Below are 27,323 nucleotides of genomic sequence, written 5' to 3' on the forward strand. Positions count from 1 at the left end.
ATAACAAGGTATTCTACTGTATGTATGTGTCTCTTTGTTAAATTTACCTTTTAATTAGTAATTGTTTACAGGTACAAAATTCAAAACTTACAACATGGTGTACAATGAGGACTCTCCCATCATCCTTTCCATGAACTACCAAGTTCCTGAAGGTAGTGCATTTTATTCATTTTTTTGCGTATCTTTCCGGAAGTATTCTTTAAGAAACTATACAACCATATATATCCTTTTTTTTCTGTTTTAAAAACAAAGGTGGGAGTATACTATACTTTGTGTCACATCTGGCTCATTTTTCAGTTAACAATATATCTTGAAGATCATTCTGTTTCAATACATAAAAATAAACCTCTTATTGATAGTCATTTTGCTATCGCAATATTGTAATGGATATCCCAGTTCCTATGTCATTTCGCAATCCTGAATATACGCGTTAAACAAATTCCCGTCAATGAAACCACTTGGTCCGAGAATCTTCAGGAGAAGGCAGCACACATAGCAGGTGGTTAAGCGGCAGAATAATTAAAGACTCTAATCCTGCTCTCAGTGATTACTGACATAATCACATGATCGAGTTAGGTTACCTGAGAACCAAGCTCTGCTTGTTGAAGCTTTCACAACTGGATTATTTGGCCTGGGAGGAATCAAGGCATGCTGGAGACTTAAAAGAGCACAAGAAAAATGAGGTATACTAGAGAATAAATAGAATCACATATATCCTACCCAGCTGAGCCTACATTTCCTTAAGTCAACCATCGATCCATCAATTTATTAATCCATCCATCCAACTATATACTAACTATGTATCTGTGTTAAAGAGAAGAAGTAGCCAACAGACTTGTCTAATAGAATGTGATAATGTAAGTCAATTATAATCAACGTAACCTCATAAGTGGAATAAATGAGTAATACATGACCCTTATAGAAATTCCGAACAATACTGAAAAGTAAAAAGACAAAAGAAAAAATTGAAATCGACCATAATTTTTCCAATCAGAAGTAGCTAACATGAACACTTTGAAGTGTTATACTTTGCAAAGTGTATAATTTAATTTGTATATATATACACATATACGGAAGAGCGCAGGTCTGTGTGTATGTGCATATGTGTGTGTATAGACACACACGTCTTGAATGTTACTATGCACGCTGTTTTTGTGGATAAACGTTAAATGATTATCTACAACAGTTATTCTCACTAGAGGAGCCTCTAAGTGAGGAAAACAAATTCTTCATAAGAGGGTTTATTCCAGTCCCAACTTCTGACTTTGAGACTCACTCAACATAATAAAAGATGTTCCCTTGGGAAGCGTATCAGCCTTGTGGAGAGTATGGAATCCAGAAAAGATTGAAAACCTCTATAAAACTGCTGCATAGGGTTCCAGCAGGTTCAAAGCCCATGATTTATTTAGTCAGTTTCATGTTGTTAAAACGAAGGACATTATTTACAGAGAAACAAAATTAATCTATATTAAGGCATTTATTAACTTACCGGTAAGGACGGAAACTGTCATTTTTCTCTTCCAAAGAAGCTAAATGCTGTTTTAGGGCTTCCAGTAAACTGTAGGGAGCCTGAAGATCAAGTTATTGTGGAAGACTTATTTTCTGATAGTTCTTAGGAAATCCATACTCTCCTACATCATAAAACTAAGACAACCATATAGCAAAGGTATTAAAGGTAAATACAGTTGACCCTTGAACAATGTAGAGGTCAGGCACACAGACCTCCATGCAGTTGAAAGTCCATGTATAACTTCTGACTCCCAAAACTTAGCCGCTGATAGCCTACTGTCGACTGGAAGCCTCACCAATGATATAAACAGTCGGTTACTGCAGATTTTGTGTGTTATTTGTATTAAATGCTCTATTCTTACAACAATACCTAACTTTCCTTAACTTTTTCAGTATTTCTGGGCCAAGAAGTTCATCTGTGAGGTTTTTCAAATTGCTGCAAATCTCCAAAAAATTTTCCAATCGATTTATTGAAAAAACTCCACATAGAATCAGACCTGCACAGTTCAAACCCATGTTCTCCAATGATCAACTGCAATTGCTACAAGTAAATTCATTATGAAAAGCAGCATCTTGATATCAAATCAGATTTTCAAACTACACTTTTATGCACATTTTTTAAAAATGACAAAAGGGCTGTTTAAAACGTCTCTCTTTTGGGGAAGACGTTGGACTTGGCAATCATTCATTATTTTTGGTTCCTTTATGAGTCACCAAGTCACTAACTAAATTTAAGTAAAACATTAAGCCTATTGCAGAGGAGGGAGAAAGGGAGAGAAAGAAACAGAGAGAAAACAAAAGGGAGAGTCTCACTCACATTAGCACATTCAATCATGGTTTTTGGTCTCTGCTGAAATGTCACCTCCTCACCGATATAAAATAGTAGCTACCAATAGTCTCTTTACCCTCATGTTTTACTTTTCTTCACATCACTTACCTTCACTGAGACTATAGGTTTCTTTCTCCTTTTTTATGTTTTATTTATTTTTGAGAGCAAGAGGGACAGAGCATGAGTAGGGGAGGAGTAGAGAGAGAGGGAGACACAGAATCCAAAGCAGGCCCCAGGCTATGAGGTGTCAGCACAGCGCCCGACGCGGGGCTCAAACTCATGGACCAGGAGATCATGACCGGAGCCGAGGTCAGACACTTAACCGACTGAGCCCCCTGAGTGCCCCCAGGTTTCTTTCTGTATGTTTATTGTCTGCTTCCTTGCAAGAGAATATAAGAAGGTTTAGCACATAGTAAGTGCTTAATTAATACTTGCTAAATGAATGTGGCTACATCTTTTCATTCCCAATTCCCATTAAAAATGGAAAAAGTCTTCTTCTTACATAAGATCTATTCCCCAGAGGAGTTTTCTATATCCCACCACTTCCTCTCGTGATCCAATTACTCACCCTAAAGCAAGTTTACTGATAAACTACTACAATACATTAGACACTAGGGATACAGCCATGAACCTGGTCCCAGGCTTCATGACCTGGGAAGCTCCAGTCTACAGGTCTGGGGGACGAGAAGTATCAAAGAATCACATGAATAAAATGTCAAATCAAAGTTGTGAAAAGCACTATGAGAGAAGCATACGTGGTATTCAGCTAGTGTTTAAGTTGGAGAATCTGAGCATGTGAGGGAGGCCAGAGAAGCAAGTCCTCCTGAAGAAAGCAACAGCTGAGCTGACACCGGAAGGATGTCCAGAAGGTACGTAGGGTAGTAGGGAAGCCCACGCACCATGCTGCTAGACCAGAGAGCAAAGGGAAACGTGGGCGAGACGAAGCAGGAGAGTAGGTACGGGTTCAACAACGCAGGACCTTAAATTAAAGGCCATGTTGGTGACCTTGGACTTCATCTTAAGAATGGTGACCACTGGAGGACTATGGAGTGAGGGTGAAGTGGTCACGTTTGTGTTTTGACAGTTACCAGATCAGCATTCTGGTCGCATTGTGCAAAACAAAGCGCGCAGGGCAGAGTATATGGTGGCAGAGGGTTGGGAGTTGTGTGGAAGTCTGAGCCTCGACGCTGGATGATGGTGTGGCGGCAGACGCGGGGGCAGACGGCCACTGAAACCGCAGTTGGAGGGGGTTTAATGAGGGAACTGTTTGCAGAGGTGTGGGCAGGGCTAAGGGACAATTCTGCAAAACAGGGGGCACAACAGGTATAAAGAAGGGCAAGAAACACAGAGGCGCCTGTGTGCCACGCAGTGTGGAGGAGCTGACAGAATGAGGCTGCCAAGCAGACACCTGCTCACAGGGCCTGTCCCGGGGGGGGGGCAAAGGCGGGGACCAGGAGAAGGCCCGCCCGGAACACCTCCCAACAACGCGTGCGCCCTGCGCGCAGAAGAATAAGAGACCCTGCCCTTGACGGAGCCCACGGGCACTTCAGCAGTGGGAAACGCAGGAAGTCTGGGGTTTAAGGAGAACCTCAAAGGTTCAAATACACGACGCGGGCAAGAAGGGGCAGTGGGACACCCCAAAATGATCAGGGGGCTGCCAGCTTCATTAGGGCAACGTCACAGTTGCCGCCGGGACAGAGTGTTTCTGGTTCACTCAGTCAGTCATTCAGCAAGTGCGTAACAAAACAATGACGAATAAGTGAAAGAACAAAATAACCACAGTTACCGGTACGTTTGAACTTCGTTTGTTGGAAAGATTCCCTTTCATCTGACTTGTTTTCACACAGTTCACTGCGAGCTGCAAATCTGTGGAAATACCGCTGCCCAAGGTTAGCAGATGTAAGCAGCAGAACATGGCTCGGAGCTGCTGGAACGTGCCAGGCCCCAAGGTGCTTTGCGGGGAAAGGGCAGGAATGAATCCGCGAGGCGTCTCTGTGAGGCGCGCAGGCACCCTCCGCCGCCCCCGCCCCCCAGCAGCACAGAAACCCTGGTGAAGGGAGCGAAATGCCTGCAGGTCCACATGAGGGCGAGACCGCCCGGTAGCTCTTTGAGTTTGTGTCCCTGGGGCCCTGACGAGGGACGTGGCCCGGAGGTGGATGTTGGAGCGAGGCTCGTAGCAGCGAGAAACGCAGACAGCGCGGGCCCGAGCCTGAGTTTCCGGGAGTCACCCCGGCACAAACGGCACAGAGCGGGTGAAGCCCGAGGGCCGCTCACAGGGGAGGCGCCGTGGGCCCCGGACGATGTCGACATCAAGACAGAAAGGAGGCGCTGAGCAAACAAGGGAGATTCCTTTTAAGAAGCCACAAGGGCTTCGGTGCCTAACGGGTCAGCCTCGTTCACAGAGAAAGGCCCGAGTGCCTCTGAGGGAGCTGGTGGCGCGCTGGCTAAAAGCTTCCTTACGGGGCGCCTGGGTGGCTTAGTCAGTTGAGCGTCCGACTTTCGCTCAGGTCATGATCTCGCGGTTCGTGGACTCGAGCCCCGCGTCGGGCTCTGTGCTGACTGCCAGCTCGGAGCCTGGAGCCTGTTTCAGTCTGTGACTCCCTCTCTCTCTGACCCTCCCCTGCTCACGCTGTCTCTCTCTCTCTCTCTCTCTCCCAGAAATAAAACATTAAAAAAAATTAAAAAAAAAAAACCCAAAAACCTTCCTTACAACCGCGTGTTGTTGGGAGTGCACCTCTCTCAAGGAGACCATCGAAGTGGGACCAGGGCGACACGGGCTTAATGCTCCCCTCCCGCCCCTCCCAGGGAGCCCTCTGCATTTCACTCCAGGGTTTCCCGGACACGAGACAGCGCGTCCCCGGAGCAGCTCTGCCGACTCAAGGCCCCGACACATGACTTCCTGTACTGGCTGAGGGCCAGGGGCCAGTGTACTGATGATAAGGAAGCCTTCCCAGAAAACGGAGCGGATTTAGGGAGGAAGGAAGATCTGCAAGAAAGTTTACTGACTAAGACCTTCAACCGCCTTCTGCAGCCTCTCCCATAGCCATGTACTTTGGTTTTGATTTGGGGGTCCCAGGAACCAGAAGTGAGGTAAGGAGGGGAGAGGGTGGGCCAGTGGGAAATGTGGACCTCAGTCCTGGGGCTCCTTCTGTCGGACATTCCCCTTAGAGCTCTGGCCACAGGCAGTGAGCACTGAAAGAGGCCAAGTCCAAGTCCAGGCCAGTTACTGCCTGTCAGTGCCCTCAGGATGGCCAAGCTGCAGTTCCCAGCAAAGACCCCTCCTCACCTCTACCACCTCCCTGAAGGAACTGAGGGCAAAATCAGAGGACTGCATCTTGGGAGACATCTAGTCATGCTTCTGTAGTCTTTTTTTGGAACTCAGGAGTTGGGACCGTGTCTCATCCATTATAGCTCCTTCCTCCTGCCAGGAGTCAAGGGTGTATTTGCGAGTGAATTTTGATTGATATGCACCGGTTATGGTGGCTTTGGGCAATGACATCCCATCTTCTCCCCTACTCGCTCACACACTGTCACTTTTTCTCCGATCTGGCTATGGGACTTTTCATTCAGGAAGCTGCGAATCATTTCATGCGACAGTGGGGTTCAATGTCTGTGCCCCAGTTTATGAGAAGACATCAGATCGAAACTCCCTTTTCTGCCACCAAACCTCGCATTTATTTGTATCTGCAGGCATCCTACCCTTGCCTCCTCCATTCTCTCACTGGATGCCACAGGTGTGTCCACAGTGTTCCAGATCCAGTGTCTTCTCATCCCCTTGGGGACCTCAATCTACTATCCCTCGCACCCCCTACATCTTCACCCTCTCTCTCTTCACATGACCACCACGTGTGCCAGGCACTGTCTGAGCACTTTACCTTCCTTCAGTCCCAAGCAAGGCAGGTCCGCCACACCAAGGTCAGGGACCCGGCTGGGCAAAGGTCAGAGCCCCAACTTACGGGCAAGGGAGAGCCGCAGGGCTGGCGATGAAAGTCCCACGCTCCTGGGCTACAGTGGAACTTAACTGTAGTTAGAGGCCTGGAGGCCGGGAGTGGGGTGAGGGCAGATGGTGAGGGGGCATGTAACTTGTGGAGTGGAGGTCTTTGAGTCTGAAATGGCCTCCACCTGCCCTCCAGGCAAAAGAGTAAATAAAAAACACTATCATCTCCCAGGAGGATGGCAGAAAGGAGTGCCAATCTTAGAGATAAAAAGGATGCAGGGGTGATGGTCTCCATCATACTCCGTGTAGTTCACAATTATGGCCCCCAAAACCAGTCAGGCCCCGGAGACTGACAAACTACAGTGTAATCAATCAAGTGGAAATCTGACTGTAGCCACGGTGCCAGCCACAACAGTTCCTCCAGCAGGGATGGATTAGTGTAGTCTCAGACACATGGTGTGGGACTCTCAACTTTGGGAATGTTCTCCTTCCCATTGCTATCAAAAGTGTAGATCAGAAAGAGTTTGTAGGCATGGAATGAATAACAGTATACATTTCCAGTTCTGACTCAGGCTGTGTCAGCCCTCAACGTTCTGTCACAATATGGTCAGAAGAAGTCTAGACCATCGGGTTGCCCCTCAGAAGATCATGCTGATCCACTTACATCCATGACATCACGCTAACCGGATCAGATGAGCAGGAAGTGGCCAGTATAGTGGAGACCCTCCAAAGCTACATGCCCTCCAGAGGGTAGGAGATAAAGCTCACCAAGAGCCACGGGCCTTCTACGGTGGTGACCTTTCTGGAGTCCCAGTGGCCAGGGGGTTACCAGGAAACTCCATCCAGGACAGAAGATAATGTAGTGCATCTTGCTCCCCCCACCATCAAGAAGGAAACACAACACCTGGCAGGCCTCTGCATTCTGGGGACAGCATGTTCCCACACGAGGGAAGAATGCTCCGGCCCCGATCCCAGGCGACCTGGCCACGTTAGTCTGGGGCCCAGAGCAGGAAAGGGCTCTGTGGCAGGCCCAGGCTAGGCCAGCAGCCCTACTGCTCGAGTCCTGTGGCACCTGTGGGACAGAGCACAAGCAAAAGGCACCCACTGGCTGCTCGAGCAGGTGGCCTTGTTTCACCCACACTTGCCGCACGGCCACCTCTACCTCACATCCCGCCTTTGCCATGTGGCGGATTCCTGATGATCAGTGTTGAGGAAAGGAAAAGCCTGACTCCATTTGATTCTCGTGACACTGCTACGAGGAAGATGGTAGTTATTATTCCCATTTTGCAGTCGCATAAATGGGGCATGGAGAATGGAAATGAGTTGCTTGAGATTCCAAATATTCCTTCGTTTCCACTGTCCATTTATAAAGCAAAGTTAGTTAAGTGTCCCTACTCCTGATTTCAGCTCAGATCATGATCTCATGGTTCAGGAGTTCGAACCCTACATTGGGCCCATGCTGACAAGGCGGGGCCTGCTTGGGGTTCTCTCTCTCTCTCTCTCTCTCTCTCTCGTTCTCTCTCTCTATGCCCCTCCCCCACTCAAACTTGCATACATTCTCTCTCTCTCAAAATAAATACGTGTGTATGTAAGTCACGAGGAACTGAAAATACACACGTTAAGTTTATGGCAAAGGATAGAGTCTCAGATGATGACTGAGGCAATAAACACACAAACGTAAGGACAAAAAAATTTGTTTAAACACATAGAAAAGATACACTGACCTGTGTAAGGTATGGAATATATTTCTGGTCAATTCCGACTTGCTGAATTCACAAACCAGGGAGAACAGTACACATTAAAGCACGGAGAGGCAACAAAGAAAAGGGAGTGTGAGACCAGTGTGCACACAAAAGAGAAAATATCTCCAGCGCACGAATACCTTGCTGAGCTAGTTCATAGCTGATCAAGAAAACTATGTCAAGCTAAAGTATGCCTTGTACCCTTAAACACAAACTTATATTCATCCTAAGGATAACCCTATAAAAGAAAAGACTTGCCAGATATTGAATCTTTGCTCTTCTGGACTACATTTTGGATATTATACAAACATGGTCTCATTTGTCAGGTCCTCAGAAATCAGCTGTTATTCCTATTGTTCTCCTGGGAGCAATATCAGGTTTTGGTTTTGGGGGTTTTTTTGCTTTGGTTTTCAGAAGTTCAACTAATTATCCCGCGTGGATTCTGAATGTCAGGGCAAATGAGGGGGTCACCTCATATGTTTCCTACTGTCCACTGCCTGAGAAGATGTCTGTCACGTGATTTTGGCCCAGTGTTAAGAGTCGTTTCCGGCGGGAGGGTAAGCTTGGTAACACTTAACCTCATGGCTACACACAAAAATCCTCAAACTACCTAATTTTAGTGTATAGGTTTACTGTTTAAAATACAGTTAAAAATACTACCAACTTCTGTGCGTGCATGTGTGTGTGTGTGTGTGTGTGTGTGTGTGAAGTGGCGGGGCGGGGGGGCGGGGGAGTCACATTATACCAGACACTAAACCAATATAGAAACCAGCAGAAAAGCCCTGGATAGAAACAGATCTCTGTACCTCTGCTACTTTCAGGAACTCTGCCAACTTCGTTGTTCTCGCAAGGAACTTGGTGTAAATATCCAAGCTTTCCTTGCACTGGCTTTTCCTCATAGCAAAATACTTGTCTAAAAATGAAAAAACAAATTTATCATGAAGGAACCGATATCACAGCAACTTTCCAATTACACTCCATTGTGATCATTCTTTTCAAAGCTGAATCTGTATATGATTTTAACTCGTTCAAAAACAATTATAGTTTTAACCCAGTTATTTTCTGTCTTGGCAAACAACAACACTGGTCGATCCATATAACCAACAGATGTTTAGGAAGTACCACATGCCAAACACTGATGCTGCGAAGATACAGATAGATTAATTTAATTTCTCTAACTTTCAGTCTGAAATCTTATTTACCAACATCACAATCTGAAGCTTTCTGAGGGAAAGGGCTGTGTTTCCTATTGTTTTGTAACTGTACAAATGTACTAGATACTTCTTCAGTATAAGGAAAATATCAAATTCTCATCAATGAAGCTTAGAGAACACTTCCTATGAAATAAATATTCATTAGGACAGAAAATTCCTGGAAAGCATAAGAAGCATATGCTTGTATATAATAATAACAATTAGGTTATAAGCTATATCTTCCTAGGAAAGTCAAAATGATATTATATGACCATGGTGGAGTGGGCCTTAATGTGTAACGTATAAATATGGTGATCCATGTTGATTTCCTGGTAAATTTCCCAGAAATATCAATTAGCACTTATATAAAAGTTCTGTGGCTAATTAGTCAAGCAATTTTTATCCCAAAAAAAAGCAATATAATGTCTCATTATTTAAAAATATATATATGACCTTGAAAGGATCTTCTATTTTGAATCTGAAACAAATATGAATCTAAATGTAGAGATAAAAGGTTTCTACCAGTTTGTTTTTTAAGCAATGTTTATTCCCTAGCCTACCTAGCAGATTGAGGATCCCCTCATTATAGGCTGCAAAGAGGCGAAGAGAATCCTTAAAGAGAAGTTTGAAAGCAGCAAGGATTATACCATTCGTTAGTTGGTCAGGATTTGCCTGGAAATGAAATCAAAGAGTAATCAATCACCACCACAGTTTAAAATAACTCCTTCCCCCACCTACCGCTAAACAGTGCCATTTACCAACATGTTTAAAAAAGATTTATAAAGCTCTTACGTTAAAATTAAGAAGAGCATCAAACTGAATTTGAACAATCGGAAGAATGTTTAGCAGCTCTTTTGTATCCATAGTTCTCATCATACCACCCATCCTATAAAAGAGAAGAGATTCATAATATCAATAATTAAGAGTTTGAGAAGCACTGTGACATCAGCATCTTGAAATAAATCTGTGTTTTTAGTCAACTACATATCAGAACACACATGTATTTCGGTATTTCTTGCTTACAAACGAATGATATTTACTGACCCTCTCTTGGCTTTGGTGACATCAGATGTGATCAGTCTGCATGAGAGTGACTTCTCGTTCAGGTACCTGCTATATCGTCTGATGAAGGTTGACATAGTGTAGCCTAAAATGAGATACTTTATTATTTCCAATGTAACTAATATTAACCATTTACAATATATGTCAATAAATGCTGAGACTCTTCATTCCATTCACCCATATACCTCAATGATATCTTTCAAGACCAAAAGCTAGAATGGACCTTATTAATGACCTAGTCCAATATTCCTCACACTTTCTGTTAAAGGTTATTTATTTCCGTGGCTTCGAGGCAAGATGGCGGAGAAGCAGGAAGCCCCGTACATTTCGCCTGCACTCATCTCTCAAACAGAGAAGGCCTGAAGCCGTAGGACACTGAGCCCCAGGAGTTTGGGAAGAGAAAGAGACAGAGCACACTGGGGAGGAAACCTCATGGGTGCGTGAGTGCGAACTGGGGGAGATACAAGCGGGACGGGACCGAGAGACACGGAGGGAGGGAGGGAGGGGGGGAACCCGGCTCGCGTGCAGCTGCGGGGAGGGATACACCGGCGAGTGGGGGCGAGCTGCCGCGAGTCCAGGGGAAAGGAACGAAAAGCTGAGATTGCTCATAGAAACGTCCCTGGAGAAGAGAAAAAACCTCAGCTTGGAAAGACAGTGTTCTGTAGCTCTGGCTGCGGTGCTGACTTTAAACTAGGTGCCCTGGTCCCAGAGGCGCCAGGAAAAACTGCACTGCTGCACGTCCGGCAGCGTCCATGGCGGCGGCGGCCGGTGAACCAGCAGCAACGCCTGCGGAGGCGGTCCCGGCGCAGGGTGAAGTGGCGGTGGCGCGCGTGACATCGGCCCACTGAAGTGGCGGTGGCGGCGACCCGGTGAAGTGCTTCCGGCACCTGGTGACACGGCGGCTGCGTGAGCGGAAGTGGCCTGCTGAAGCGGAGGCGGCCGCTAAGGCGGCTGCGGCGGGGTGAGGAGACGCGGACTCTGCGGACCTGAAGTTGCTACGATCTCCAGACGCACTCGGGTTGTACCCTGCTTGACCCCCGTGGACCTGCGGCTATGGCACTTCCCCCACCCTCCACTCACCCCCCCGCAACAGGGAAGCAGCGGCCAGCAGAACTGTTAAGGGCGGTATAACAAAGCCTCTCAGGAGTAATCAGACGAGATAGTCTCTCTGGATAACACCGCCGTCTTTCTCTCACCTCTCCAACCATATTCCACCTTTTAGCTCTTTGAAAAAAGCTTCTTATCCCTTCTGCCTGTTCATTCTATCTCCAATTTTGCCTCATCTCTGCCCTATCATCTCTCTCTTTCTCTAGCTCTTCAAAAAGCACTGCATCCACCCGGCTATTTAATCGTAGCTGGGAAATCTGGTTATATGCGTTAAACCGATCTTTGTCTATCAGTTTTCTTCTTTCTCCTTTTCTTTTCTTCTTTTTGAATTTTTTATGTATTTTTATTTTCTATCATTCACCTCCCCTTCTCCGTCTTTTCTCATTACTTTTTAATTTTCCCTCTTAGTTAGCATGATTGTTGGATTTGTCTGTACATTGGGGTCCCTCTGTTCCCTGTTTGTCTGTCTGTTTTCTTTGACAGGGCTACCTCAAGAAAAAAGCCAAAGTACACATGGTGGAGAGTCCCAAATACCACTACGAGTAGGAAAATGAAATAACCAAGGTCTCAACAAGAGAGACCAAGAGATACCATTCAAAGAACACTTTCTGAAAGGATAGTCCCAGGACAGTCAGAGAGTCTTCTTGGGTACAGCAGCGCTCATAGGTGCAGAGAGCATAACAAGTCTTTAAAACTAACAAAAGACAGAAAGCTAACCAAAATGATGAAATGAAAGAGCTCTTCTCCAAAGAAACTCCAAGAAGAAATGACAGCTAATGAACTGCTCAAAACAGATATAAGCAGCATAACTGAACAAGATTTTAAAACAATAATCGTAAAATTAACCACCGGGCTTGCCAAAAGCATAGAGGAGCTCAAAGAAACTATGGCTACAAACAACATGGAAAACAAAAATAGGCATGATGAATTTAAAAATGCGATAAATGAAATACATAATAAACTGGAAGTGTTCAATGCACGGACTGAAGAGGCAGAAAGGACAATAAGTGATTGAGAAGACACCATTATAGAAAAACAAGAAGCTGACCAAAAAAGAGACAAACTGATCCAGGACCATGAAAGAAGAGTTCGAGAGCTCAGCGATACGGCCAAACGCAACAATATCCATTTCATAGGAACCCCAGAAGAGGAAGAGAGAGGGAAAGGTGCTGAAGGAGTCCTGGAACAAATTATAGCAGAGAACTTCCCCGACCGGGGGAAGGAAGTAAACGTTGAAATACAAGAGGCACAGAGAACTCCCCTTAGACGTATCTTGAATCGATCTTCTGCACGACATATCATAGTGAAAATGGCAAAATATAAGGACAAAGAGAGAATTTTGAAAGCAGCTAGGGAGAAAAGGGCCCTAACATACAAAGGGAAACCTGTCAGAGTGGTGACGGACCTAGCTACTGAAACGTGGCAGGCCAGAAAGGAATGGCAGGAGATCTTCCATGTGATGAACAGAAAAAATATGCAGCCAAGAATCCTCTATCCAGCAAGCCTGTCATTCAGAATAGAAGGAGAGATAAAAACCTTTCCAAATAAACAAAAATTGAAAGAATTCGTCACCATTAAACCAGCCCTACAAGAAATCCCGAGGGGGACTCTCTGAGGAAAACGTTTAAGAAACGCAAGATACCAGAGACACCATCACAAGCACAAATCCCACAAAGGACACGATGACTCTAAACCCATATTTTCCAATAATAACACTGAATGTAAACAGACTAAATGCCCCCAATCAAAAGACATAGGGTAGCAGAATGGATAAAAAAACAAATTCCATCCATTTGCTGTCTACAAGAAACTCATGTTAGATTGTAAGACACCTTCAGATTATAAGTAAGGGGTGGAGAAATATCTATTATGCTACGGGAAGTCAAAAGAAAGCTGGAGTAGCTATACTTACATTGGACAAACTGGACTCATTAAAGACAATAACAAGGGATGAAGAAGGGCATTATATAATAATTACAGGGTCTATCCCTCAGGAAGAACTAACAATTATAAATGTCTATGCACCGAATATGGGAGCACCTAAATATTTAAAACTATTAATCACAAACAGACACAACCTTATAGATAAGAATGTGCTAATAGCAGGGGACTTTAGTACTCCGCTTAAAGCAATAGATAGGCCAACCAGACAGAAAATCACTAAAGAAACAATGGAGTTGAATGACACAATGGACCAGATGGATCTGACAGATATATTTAGAGCTCTGCATCCTGAGGCCATGGAATTCACTTTCTTCTCAAGTGTGCATGGCACGTTCTCCAAGAAAGATCACATACTAGGAAATAAAGCAGCCCTCAATAAATAAAAAAGAGTTGAGATCATACCATGCACACTTTCAGATCACAATGCTTTGAAACTTGAACTCAATCACAGGAAGAAGTCTTGGAAACCTCCAAAAACATGGAGGTTAAAGAACACTCTACTCAAGAATGAATGGGCCAATCAGGCAATTAGAGAAGAAATTAAAAAATATACGGAAACAAATGAAAATGAAAACACAAGAATCCAAACTCTATGGGATGCAGCAAAGGCAGTCCTAAGAGGAAAGGACATTGCACTCCAGGCCTATCTCAAGACATTAGAGAAAGCGCAAGTGCAAAATCTAACAACTCACCTAAAGGAACTAGAGGCAGAGCAACAAGAGCACCCCAAGCCCAGTAGTAGAAGAGAAATAGTAAAAATCAGAGCAGAAATAAACAACATAGAGACCAAAGAAACAATTGAACAGATCCATGAAACCAAGAGTTGGTTCTTTGAAAAAATAAACAAAATTGACAAACCTCTAGCCAGGCTTCTCAAAAAGAAAAGAGAGTGCACCCAAATAGACAGAATCATGAATGAAAATGGACTTATTACAACCAACCCCTCAGAAATACAAGCAATTATCAGGGAATACTATGAAAAATTATATGCCAACAAATTGGACAACTTAGAAGAAATGGACAAATTCCTAAACACACACTCACTACCAAAACTCACATGGGAAGAAATAGAAAATCTGAACAGACCCATAACGAGTGAAGAAATCGAATCAGTTAAAAAAAATCTCCCAACAAAAAAAGCCCTGGACCTGATGGCTTCCCAGGGGAGTTCTACCAGACATTTACAACGGAATTAATCCCAATTCTTCTCAAGCTATTCTAAAAAATAGAAATTGAAGGAAAACTTCCGGACTCATTTTATGAAGCCAGCATCACTCTGATTCCCAAGCCAGACAGGGATCCAGCAAAAAAAGAGAACTACAGGCCAATATCCTTGATGAATATGGATGCAAAAATCCTCAACAAGATACTTGCAAATTGAATTCAACAGCACAAAAAGAATTATCCACCGGGGTGCCTGGGTGGCTCAGTCAGTTGAGTCTCTGACTTCAGCTCAGGTCATGATCTCGCGGTTCGTGGGTTCGAGCCCCACATCGGGCTCTGTGCTGACAGCTAGCTCAGAGCCTGGATCCTATTTCAGATTTTGTACCTCCCTCTCTCTCTGACCCTCCCGTGCTCACGCTGTCTTTCTCTCTCTCTCTCTCAGAAATAAATAAAACATTAAAAAAAAAGAATTATCCACCAAGATCAAGTGGGATTCATTCCTGGGTTACAGGGCTGGTTCAGTATTCGCAAATCAATCTGTGTGATACATCACATCAACAAAAGAAAAGATAAAAACCATATGATCCTGTCAATAGATGCAAAAAAAAGCATTTGACAAAATACAATATCCCTTCTGAATAAAGACCCTCGAGAAAGTCGGGATAGAAGGAACTTACTTAAACATCATAAAAGCCATCTATGAGAAGCCCTCAGATAACAATCTCCTCAATGGGGAAAAACTGAGAGCTTTCCCCCTGAGGTCAGGAACACGACAGGGATGTCCACTCTCACCACTGCTGTTTAACATAGTGCTGGAAGTCCTCGCATCAGCCATCAGACAACAAAAGGACATCAAACGCATCAAAATCGGCAAAGAAGAAGTCACACTTTCACTTTTCGCAGATGACATGATACTCTACATAGCAAACCCGACAGACTCCACCAGAAGCCTACTAGAACTGATCCAAGAATTCAGCCAAGTCGCAGGGTACAAAATCAACGTACAGAAATCGGTTGCATTTTTATACACCAATAATGAAGCAACAGAGAGAGAAATCAAGAAACTGATCCCATTCACAATTGCACAAAAAACCATAAGATACCTAGGAATAAACCTAACCAAGGATACAAGAGATCTGTATGATGAAAACTATAGAAGACTGATGAAGGAAATGGAAGAAGACACAAAAAAATGGAAAAACATTCTATGCTCATGGATTGGAAGAATAAATAAAGTTGAAATGTCATTACTACCCAAAGCACTCTACACATTCAATGCAATTCCAATCAAAATTGCACCAGCATACTTCTCAAAACTAGAACAAACTATCCTAAAATGTGTATGGAACCACAAAAGACCCCGAATAGCCAAAGTAATACTGAAGAATAAAACCAAAACGGGAGGTACCACCATCCCAGACTTTAGCCTCTACTACAAAGCTGTCATCATCAAGACAGTATGGTATTGGCACAAAACCAGACACATAGGCCAATGGAACAGAATTGAGAACTCAGAAGTGGACACAAAAGTGTACAGCCAACTAATCTTTGACAAAGCAGGAAAGAGTATCCAATGGAACAAAGACAGCCTCTTTAACAGATGGTGCTGGGAGAGCTGGACAGCAACATGCAGAAGAATGGAACTAGATCATTTTCTCACACCATACATAGAAATAAACTCAATATGGATAAAGAACCTGAACGTGAGACAGGAAACCATCAAAACCCCAGAGGAGAAAGCAGGAAACCACCTCCTTGACCTCAAGCGCAGCAACTTCTTACTTGACACATCCCCAAAAGCAAAAGAATCAAGAGCAATAAAAAAAAACTGTTGGGACCTCATCAAGATTAAAAGCTTCTGAACCGCGAAGGAAAGAATCCATAAAACTAAGAGGCAACCAATGGAATGGGAAAAAATAGTTGCAAATGACATATCAGATAAAGGGTTAATATCCAGAATCTATAAGGAACTCACCAAACTCCACACCCGAAAAACAGACAACCCAGTAAAGAAATGGGCAGAAGACATGAACAGACACTTCTCCAAAGAGGACATCCAGATGGCCAACAGACACATGAAACGATGCTCAGCGTCCCTCCTCATCAGGGAAATCCAAATCAAAACCACACTGAGATACCACCTCACGCCAGTCAGAGTGGCTTAAATGAGCAAATCAGAGAACGCGAGATGCTGGTGAGCATGTGGAGAAACGGGCACCTCCTACACTGTTGGTGGGAATGTCCACTGGTGCAGCCCCTCTGGAAAACATTGTGGAGGTTCCTCAAAAAGTTAACAACAGAACTCCCCTATGACACAGCAATAGCACTGCTAGGAATTTACCCAAGGGATACAGGAGTGCTGATGCATAGGGGCACATGGACCCCAATGTTCACAGCGGCACTCTCAACAGTAGCCAAAACATGGAAAGAGCCTAAGTGTCCATCCACGGACGAATGGATCAAGAAGATGTGGTTTATCTATACGATGGAATACTCCATGGCAATGAGAAAGAATGAAACCTGGCCATGTGTAGCAACCTGGATGGACCTTGAGGGTGTTATGCTGAGCGAACCAAGTCAGGAAGAGAAGGACAAATATCATATGCTTGCACATCTAGGAGGATTAGGAGGAACTTAACTGAGGACCATGGGGGAGAGGTAGGGGGGAAATAGTGGGTGAGAGGGAGAGAGGCAAACCTTGAGAGACTCTTGAATGCTGAGAACAAACTGAGGACTGATGGGTGTTGGGGGGGGAGGGGGGATGGGCATGGAGGAGGGCACTTGTGGGGATGAGCACTGGGTGTTATATGGAAACCAACTTGACAATAAACTATTTGTAAAAAAAAATTTTTTTTTAAAAGCTTATTTATTTCCTCAAAGCCTTGAAATCACCTCATGGTATAGTGTTGATGGTGACTTTTCTGAATTGAGGAAATAATTGAACTTTATCATTTTTTTTTTCACATTTCCACAAAACTATTGGAAATTCTTAGCATTTCCCTGAAGCTCCCCATCCCACTGTCACCATCTGTCCCCAGGTCTGCCCATGTTTTAGCCAGGCATAGTTTTCAGAACAGAGCTTCCTCCCCCCTTGACGCATGGAAATATTTCCATCAAAGAATCATCTTACCTTCTAGGACGCTTTTATCCATGAAGTTGTGTAAAGTGAACAAAGAGCTTCTAGACGCGAGATGCTGGATAAAACGCTGTCAAATGTGCAAATTATAAAATTAGCTTCTGTCCACAAGTTGAGCTCTTTAACGAGTTTATCATTGTGAATGCATATTTAACACAATTCTATCGTATAGCCTCTACCTATCTCATGAGCACTGATAAAGGTGAGTGCAACATAAGAATATGCCCTGTTCTCAACTCTCCCAAAGAAATGAGGGGTTAAACACTGAGGCTCATGTGAATACACGCTCTTTTCCGCCGGGACTTTCCATCTAGCCATTCCCTCCTTTCTGATTTTGAGAAGTTTTCATTAATTACAGAATTATTTTAATAATAAGCTTTTTAACAACTTAATTTGCATAAAAATATAATCTGATACGTCTGTGTACCCCACTACCCAGAAATGATAACTGCTAACTTTTTGACATCACTGCTTCGAGGCTATTTCAAAAATAAGAGGAATGAAGTATTATAAAGTGAAAGTGCCCTTTGCCCAACCCCAAGTTCCATTTCCTTTTCCCCCCTGGAAGTAACCAGTATCATAATTTTAATCTTTACAGTCTATTTTCTTTATAGTTTCAGATATAATTGTCCCATGACTGAATACTAAGTATTTTGAAATTTACATAAATCATACTATATTTAAATATCATTTTGCAACCTGCTTCCTTTATTAGCACGGTTTTTCAGGTCTAGCCTCACTGGTAGACATCCCACTTAATTTTATAAACACCTCATTTTAGTTATGTGTGCTGTACTGATAGAAATTTAGCTGAGTTCTACTTTTCAATTATTAGAAATATGTTATGAAAGTGGATTTGCTGGGTCACTGGACTTGGCATTTTCAATTTTACTAAACATGTCTCAATGCTCTTCTCTCCACAGTCATAAACTCTAGCAACCAATATTTACATGTCATCCACCGGGTATGTGAATTCTCATTTCATCAAGACCTTCCCAACTCTTGATACTGTCATTCATCTTAAATTCTGCTTATCTGAGCATGTTCTCAGATGGTCGTCAGCCATCCTGATTTCCTTTCCTATGGACCCTCTGTTCATTTGTTTGTGAACGATTCCACTGTAGTGCCTTTTTCTTACTGATAAGGTATTCTGAATATTAATCTTTGGTCTGTGACGTATATGTTGGAAATACCTCATTCCAACTTTAGGGCATCTTCCCTGCTCAAATATATGACATTTGTAGCATATTCTCCTAAATTTTCTTCAATTTTAAATTTTAGTGTTTTGCATTTGTAGATATTTCAATCATGTGGCATTTATTTTTCTATATTAGAGTAAGATCTAAGTAAAGATCTCGTTCTATTTATTCCATAGAAATGTTATTTCTACCAAAAGGCTTTATTTTAAATTCTATACTTTCCCCCACATTTTTAGTGCCACTGAGCTCCGATGTAAGTATATAGTTCTACTTCCAAGCTCTCTATTATGTTCCATGTATGTATGTTCATCTTTTCAGTCAATACTATACGGTATCATTAATCACTTTATAGTAAGTTTCAAAATTCAGTCAACTTATAAATCCTAACTTTTTAATGTAAAGCTTACTGAGACAAAATGGTAAAGTAGAATAAGTAATTTCATGTTAAAGAACATTTCAGTTCTGTAAAATACAAAGAGTGTTTGTACATGGGAAGAGGTGGATGGCTGAGGATGTGATCCACTCATGCACCCAGTTTCTCCTGATAAAGGAAAGCGATACATCTTTGAGGGTTTTCTCTCTTTGGTCTAAATCATCTGAAGAACTGAGGGAAATATCCACTCTATTATCTACTTTATCATCTAGTGGCTAAAACTGTATACCTCAAAAGCTGATTGTAAAGAGATACCCATAAGTAAAAATGGAAAAATCAGCCTTAGGGAACCTATTGGTATTTACTTCCCTTACTTGTTACAAAGTAAAAGAGTAAACCTTGACAAACCAAGAATATTTTGCCATCCTGTACCCGCAGTCCTTTGAACTAACAGGAAGGAAATGATTACACACTGAATGTACAGCATGCTCACCTCATTTCCATGAACCATGAGGTGATGCACGGTGACCAGGGCTTTGAACACCACCACCCAGCTGCTGCTCCTGGCTTTCTCAGAAAGAACATCAGCCAGATGTTCAACACTCATGTTTGTTTCATTTATGTATTGTATCAGATCTGAATTAGGGACAGTGAAAAGCATTAAAACAGTCAAGTGCCAGGGCTTGTATTTGAAATCACATTTGTTTGGCCAAGATGCTAACCATCAGGTCATACTGCCTTTTTCAAGAAAAGTGACATGATGTGAAGGTTCAGTCAGGCACTCTCCTTGTAGCGGCGCCCCACGTTGACCCTTTTGTTTGCATCCTATAACCTTTCATGGCTTGTTCTTTCTTTAAATTTTTTTAAAGTTCTACTTCCAACATGGGCCTCAAACTCATGACCCCAAGATCACATGCTCCGCTGACCGAGCCAGCCAGGTGCCCACTTCCACACAGCCTTATCCCTACTTTACTAAAACAGCTTCCCAATTTCCTGCTCTGGGTTGTAACCATTCATACAAGGCCTCAAAAGCTAACTTTCATTATTTCATTTTTCCATTCAACAATATGCAAGGATCCCCTACTTTTTATTCAGTTCAAAATCCTCTCTGGGGGCCCCCCGGGTGACTCAGTTGGTTAGGAGTCTGACTCTTGATCTCAGCTTAGGTCATGATCTCATGGTTCATAGGATCCAGCCCCATGTTGGGTTCTGTACTGACAGTGTGGAGCCTGCTTTGGATTCTCTCTCTCTGCCCTTCCCCAGCTAGTTATCTCTCTCTCTCTCTCTCTCTCTCTCTCTCTCACTCACTCAAAATGAATAAGCTAAAAAAAATCCTCTTCCATTTCAAAGCTGTTTATATAAACTATCATTATAAAACAACCTCATCTGTAGCACTTAATCATTAAGCAGCACATTCACATGCATACAGCACCAGGATCTGTACTGAGGAGGGTGATTAACAAATACACTGGGTGAGAAACAGGATGACCTTAACTGTAGACCCAGTCAGATTCATTTATTCAAGTATGTACTCTACATGCCAGTGGCTGTGCCATGTTTAAGGTTATGAAGAATGAGCTTCTCTCATAATTTTTCTAAGTCTGCTTCACTCCTCTTTCTGTGAAGTTTCCCCTGGGAGGTTTTTGTTTCTCCTTTCCCATGATTTCAACATCCAGGGGTGTATAGTATATAGTCTCCAGAATCTCCTACGGGGCCTGCCCGGATTACGGTTAAGCATGCCTGTGTGTACATAATCTGTTTCACTTAGTGAAGTGGCGGTTGCTGTAAAGTATCATGATGATAAAAAGTTAAAAATTCAGAAAGCAAATATATACTACATCAATGGAGAGTTTTTAAGCAAAACAGCAAAATAAAGAGGTGATCAAAAGAGTGAGCTGGCTATGAAGTTCTCAAAGGCAGCGGGATTTATGTATACTGGCAATAGCACGTATTGTTTATGAAGTCAGTGGTCAATGGGAACTCAAACAGTAGTGGGAAGGGATAGCCTGGGAGTCTATTCTGTCTTTGAACAACAGATTACTTTAAGGATCAAAATTCTGTCACCTGGAAACATTCACGGGAGCGCAAAAAACGTTGCAGTGGACATTCTAAGGCCTATTGATTGACTTCAGGTTAGGACTGACCAGGGGATGATCTGCTCCGCACACTTTTCCCTCCTTGATTTCGGAAGCCTTACTGAATGTGGTGATTTTATAAGGGGGCTTGGGCGGACTGTGGAAGTGAGACCCTTTTCCCAAGCCTGGCTTGTTATTATTCTACCACTTTGCGTGTCCTAAGTTATTGGGATAACTTGTAAACAGTTCAGAGCTTGGGGTTAAAAAGGCAAGGGGCTCCCTTCCAGGCTCCCGCAGGAAGAGGGGGGCTGGTAGGAGGGGAGTGGGGTGCCCACGACCTTAGAGGCCCCTGGGCCTCACGGGCCATCTGCGCCAGAACTGCAACTCACCTGCCAGGTGTTTCGGCTCAGGTTCTGTGGGCTCATCGGTGGTAGCCCCGAGGGCAGCCTTGGACGCATAAGATCCCATGGTGCGTCACAGAGCGCTGGCCACGAGGGTGACGGCTGCGGAGTCCGGTCCCTCCGCTTCCGGGCCCGCGGACTGAGCCAGGACCGGTACTGCAGGCAAAAGGCGGAGCGCCTGGAGTGACGGCAGAAAGGCCCGGCTACGCGGCTAGCCTCCACGTGGCAACCCTTTCTCCTCGCGGCCTGACGCAGACCTGCAGCCCCGTGAGGTGGGGTTTGAAGCTGCGGGCCGAGGGGGCGGGGGTCCCTAGGGCAGGATCGGGGCCTGGGGCGGGTCACGTCCAGAGGAGCGAGGCCACCACCTTTGCGTGGTGGATGCTCAATAACAAAATAAACAATCGCTTGACTGAGTATTATGAAAAAGGGGGACATGTTGGGGACTCCAGATAAAGGGTCTACAGATCTCCAGGCCTTGGAAAGTTAAGTGGTCCGAGGACAATACTTTGGAAACCCTTGACGTGGCATTCTTAGGGAGGCTCCAGTCACATGTTATGGAGGCCGCTTCCCGCCTGAGGACATGTCCTCCTATCCTTCACCCAGGATCAGACATCTAAGTCCATAGAGTTGTTCCTACTGTCCCTCCATTACACGTTTCCTATGTGCGGAGTCCATAGTGGTGGTACCGCTGTCGGCCCTTATATGCCTAAGTCTTCTCTCTCCTTCTTCTTCATCGTTCTGGGCAGAGAGCTATCAACGTTCATGATGTGGAAGAACCAACTTGTGGTTTCATTGGTTTTCTCTATATTCTGTTTCCTATTTCATTGAATTCTGCTCTTTATTATTTCCTTCGGTTTGCTTTTGGTTTATTTTTCTCTTTATTTTCCGGTTCCTTAAGGCAGCTTAGATAACTTATTCGAGATTCCTCTTTATAATATTAGCGTTTACACTTAAGTACTGCCTTTCTTCTCAAAGAACATATTTCTTACGATTTCAACTTTTTAAACTTTGTTGAGATTTATTTTATGAGACAGAATATGCTCTACCAAGGTCAGTGTTCTCTGTACTCTTGAAAAGAAGCGTATTTTTCTACTATTGGCTGCAATGTTCCAGTCAAATGTGTAACATAGTTCCTGATATTGTATCACAAGTGACTGAGACTATTCATTTTCATTTCTGAAGCCGTCTCCTTTCCTAGCCTTCCTTCGAATGGGACACTTTCCTTTTATGTCTCTTCAAATTCACTGAGCTTTTCTTCTTTCTTCTGCAGTCTACTCTGCTAATGTCATCCGGGACAATGATTTAATTTTCAGTTTGGGAGGGGCTGAGAGACCCAGCCAGGCCTTCGGTGAACCAATCCATCTTTGAATTAGGCCCAGGCAGCTTCAGGAACCTCAGTGTACTGAAGGCCTCAGGGGAAGGGAAGCGGGACTCATGGAAAAGCGCTTGTGGAAACAGGAGCGCTTCAGGCTGTAGACTTCATGCTGAAGAGCTTCCTTAATGGCTCCTGTTTTTACCAGCTCCTCCACTGGGACAGTGATCCCCCATTTCTCTTGCCCTGGCATCCTCTACTGCTTCCACTCTTCCACACCACTGTGGGCACTCACCCCACCACCATCGCTGTTCTAATTGTGGAACCTCCCTCACAACCTGAAGAAGTGTGAAACCGTCTCAATGCACCTAGTCCCCTGGACATTCAGCAGTATCAGCCATAAACATGGGGGTATGAAGAATGTCCATCAACTAAAACAGAATCGAAATTAGCTTCAAGGACCTCAGTGACGTGACGACAGTGGTGTGACTGCACTGAAATGACAACAGCGTAACCCACAAAGGGCTTCCCAGTAGCCCAAGAAGGAATCAAAAGTCTAATCTGATGCTTTCCCGTAGAACAAATGGGGCAGTTTTTGGCGGGAGGTCCAGGGTTTGCTTTGTTTTGTTTTAGTTTTTAAAATCAGAAACATAAAGTTCTTTGCCTTGTGAAACACAGCAGTTCTTCTCAGACTGACAGAGAGGCTAAACACTGCAAATTCACCCCACCGTTTCAGGAAACTCTCCCTAGCAGGCGGGCGTCTGAATTTTGTTGGGGCCCCAGTCATTGAGTTTGAGGCTTCCTACTTGCCACAACCAAGACATTGTCATTTCTACCACTTTATAAATATGTACAGGGTAGACACGTAACCTATTTCAACACCAATTACGAATTTTTACAGTACATACAATTGACTCACCCATGCCTCGCTCACATCACAAAGTTATTTAAAGTCTTTTTCTCTTCACTGCGAGTTTTGTCCAACTGTAAGAAGGGTGTTTCTCTTTTCTTTTCTTTCTTTCTTTTTTTTTCTTTTGTTCTGACAAAAAGACAGTCTACATTGTATCTCCCCAGCGGGGTGCTTTGAGAGTTCAGGGTGGAGAGGAAGAGGCCAGCCTTCAGGGAAGGGTCTTCTCTTCTCATTTTTTATTAACATCTTTATTGAGACATGATTTACAGACCATACAAACCATTGAAAGTGGACACGTCAATGGTTTTTAGTATGGTCCCAGGGTTGGGCAGCATCCCCATAATTACCTTTAGAATACTTTTGTTACCTCCAAAAGAAATCCAGTACCTTTCGCCATCATCCCTCCCTCCGTCCTCCCTCCGTCCAGCCTCTGGCAGCCACTAATCTGCTGTCTCTCCACATTTCCCGACTGTGGACATTCCATCGGAACAGAATCATACAATATGTGTCCTTTTGTGTCTGCCTTCTTTTATTTAGCATGTTTTCAAGGTTCGTCTATGTTGTAGCAAGTGTCAGCAATTCAGTATTTGTAATGACTGAATAATATTCCATTGTATGGAGAGACCACATTTTGATTATCCATTCCACTTTGCGGACACCTGGGTTCTTTCCACCTTCTGGCTATTCTTAAATAGTTCTGACATACACATCCGTGCATAACTGCGGTTTGAAGGCCTGCTTTCAGGCCTATGGGCTGTGTGCCCAGGAGGGGACTTCCTGGGTCACATGGTCATATTCTGTGTTTGCTACTGTCCGTTTCACGTACCCCCAGTCCTGTACAGGTGTGAAGTGGAATCTTATGGTTTTCATTTGAATTCCCTGATTACTAATGGTGTCAAGCATCTTGTCATCTGCTTATTGACAATTTGTTTATCCATGGAGAAATACCTATGCATGTCCTTTGCCCATTTAAGAATATTTTGGTCAGTTGTCAGAGTTCTTCCCATATGCTGGATGCTTTCTTAATTTACATGATTTGCAAGTACTTTTTCTCCCACTCTCTGGGTTGTCTTTTCACTTTTTTGTTAATGGCCTTCAATGCACGACGGTTTTTTAATTTTCATGAAGTCCAATTTATCTGATTTTTCCTTGTTGCTTATGGTTTTGATGTCCTATCTAAGACTCCACTGCCAAAACCAAGGTTATGAAGATTTACTGCTATGCTTGCTTCTAAGGTTTTTCTAGTTTTTGCTCATATTTAGGTCTTTGATACATTTTTGCCTGATATTCGAATATGGTGTGGGGTGGGTGCCCACCTTCATTCTACTGCATGTGGATATGCAATTGGCCAAACACCAGCGGTTAAAAAGACTATTCTTTCCCCCATTCACTAGTCTTGGTACACTTCTTGATAATAAGTTGACCCCAGATGTGTGGGTTTACTTGTACAGCCAGGTCTCCTCCGGCGACCTGCACGTGCACCCTTGCAACGGTACCAAACTGTCTCGATTGCCATTGCTTCGCACGAGTTAGGGCGTTCCTCCTCCTTTCACCATAGTCGCTACCACTCGAACAAGTGCCCTTAGGCTTGAACTTTTCCACGTTCTGTTACAAATAGTCAGTTCCTCTGGGAAGAGATTAGGAGGCTGCTTCTCCCCCAGGCCAGGGCTCTGTGGCTGAGGACAGAGCCACAGGCAAACTTCTCTCTGAATGGCACCTCTGCTCTAGGAGTTAAAAGGTCATTTGGGGGGGGGGTGCGGGCAGCAGCCCAGGATCCTTCCAGCTTGCCTTTCCAGGCCTGGAAGCACCCCCTCGTAAGCGAGGGCGAGGGTATCCAGGGACCCATAACTCCCAGTGCACCGTGCCAAATGAGAGCCTCCGTCCAATGAGTGGCAGCTGCATGGGAGAAAGGAGCCCTCACCTCTCCACTGCACTTACCTGGGACTTAGTCTCGGCAACAGGCAGTGGGGAGCTGGTGAGAAACACTTCAGTCCCGCTCCTCCTGGGAAGAAAGCCCTCCAGCTGGGAGTTGGGGGCAAGGAAACCTAGTGTTCTCGGCCGCACCAGCCTGAAGTGGGGTCTCCTCCTCGCAGAGCTGGGAGAGGGGAAGGAGGGAGCTGATCTCAGTTCAACAATTAGAGATACTTAACACATTTTTGTAGATTTACTTGAATAGGCATTTATCAACTTGCTGTTTACCCTTGGGACCACTTCCAGAGACTTAATTTTGGTTTTTTTTTTTTTTTTTTTTTTTTTTAAAGGGGCGCCTGGGTGGCTCAGTCGGTTAAGCTTCCCACTTTGGCTCAGGCCATGATCTCACAGTTTGTGCGTTCGNTTTTTTAAAGGGGCGCCTGGGTGGCTCAGTCGGTTAAGCTTCCCACTTTGGCTCAGGCCATGATCTCACAGTTTGTGCGTTCGAACCCCGTGTCAGGCTGTGCACTGACAGCTCAGAGCCTGGAGCCTGCTGCGGATTCTGTGTTCCCCTCCTCTCTTTCGGCGCCTCTGCCGCTCACACGGTCTCTCTCTCTCAAAAGTAAACATTAAAAATTAAAAATAAATAAAAATAAATAATTTTCACCCATTTCACTGGGGAGTGAGTCTGTAGACCTCGTCACACTGTTGTGCTGGAAGTTTATGGAGGTTTCGGAGCCGCTTCAGTGAGAGTAAAGGAGGGAGGGATTTGGGGAGGGCTGCAAAGCTGCTCACGCCGGTACTCACCGCTCGGGATTTACTCTGGGTGTTAAGTGGCCTTTTGCCAGCTGGAACAAATGAGCCTTTAACGACAGCTAAGGCCCCGATCATATGCTACGGGATCCCCGGGAGCCCTTTGAGGTCCCCTAGGCCAGACCACGCAGCCCCCCGAACGCGTAGGACAGCGGGAGGGCTCTCACTCTGTCTGCTCTCACTCAACAGTTAATAAGGGCTGTGCTACCAGACCCTGGAGAGCCTGTCTCATCCGCTAACCCGGCCCTGCTCGTCTTTAAGGAGGGCATTCTAACGTTACCGGCCTCACGTTGGGCCCCAAAGGTGTACAGCACAAGAGCGACCGAGGCTGACAGATTTGGTGGGTTAAGCCACCGAGGCCCCTTTTTAGATTCAGGCACTTTGTTACTTACATCAGCGGCAGAAGGAAGAGACCTCAAAGGTACCAGCTCCTTGCGATCTTCGTCCCGTGTGCCCAGATGGCTGGAAGGGGCTGGAAGGCTGGCCGCGTGAGCTGTGAGCCACCCCACCGCCGAGGGACCTCTCACAGACCGCGGCCACGCATTTGTGCGGAGAGCGGCGCGGCAGGGAGTATCCTCATACCTCATCTGAACCGAGGAGGCACAAAGTAACTGTTTCAGGACAGCCTCCCGAAGTTTCTCACAGGCCTCTAGCCTCTCATGTAACAGGACGATCTCAAGATGTTCTGCCAAGACCCAGATTAGCT

General features: G+C 44.5%; 1 protein-coding gene across 5 annotated transcripts in view; it reads right to left on the reverse strand.

Moving 5' to 3' along the window:
- The window catches only part of LOC120224448 (phosphatidylinositol-binding clathrin assembly protein-like), a 55,224-nt gene extending 28,168 nt beyond the window's left edge, over positions 1–27,056 (reverse strand). For 4 of the 5 annotated variants that reach the window (XR_005526569.1, XM_039222679.1, XM_039222677.1 and 1 more), the window contains exons 1-12: positions 27,010–27,056; positions 25,832–25,988; positions 21,660–21,849; positions 19,689–19,831; positions 17,618–17,693; positions 10,255–10,357; positions 10,003–10,096; positions 9,771–9,882; positions 8,824–8,930; positions 8,000–8,041; positions 1,490–1,569; positions 582–658 (exon numbers count right to left, since the gene is read on the reverse strand). Coding sequence is in view for 4 of the 5 variants with exons in the window: in XM_039222679.1 (XP_039078610.1) it covers positions 582–658; positions 1,490–1,569; positions 8,000–8,041; positions 8,824–8,930; positions 9,771–9,882; positions 10,003–10,096; positions 10,255–10,357; positions 17,618–17,693; positions 19,689–19,831; positions 21,660–21,738 (913 nt within the window). In the remaining variant the exon portion in view is untranslated. The remainder of the gene's footprint in view (positions 1–581; positions 659–1,489; positions 1,570–7,999; positions 8,042–8,823; positions 8,931–9,770; positions 9,883–10,002; positions 10,097–10,254; positions 10,358–17,617; positions 17,694–19,688; positions 19,832–21,659; positions 21,850–25,831; positions 25,989–27,009) is intronic. The other variant, XM_039222678.1, reaches the window with a different exon arrangement.
- Between the last annotated feature and the right edge of the window lie 267 nt (positions 27,057–27,323).

Source organism: Hyaena hyaena, unplaced genomic scaffold (genome assembly GCF_003009895.1).
Source record: "Hyaena hyaena isolate Hyena2069 unplaced genomic scaffold, ASM300989v1 scaffold_1178, whole genome shotgun sequence".
In the NCBI taxonomy this organism is placed as follows: domain Eukaryota; kingdom Metazoa; phylum Chordata; class Mammalia; order Carnivora; family Hyaenidae; genus Hyaena; species Hyaena hyaena.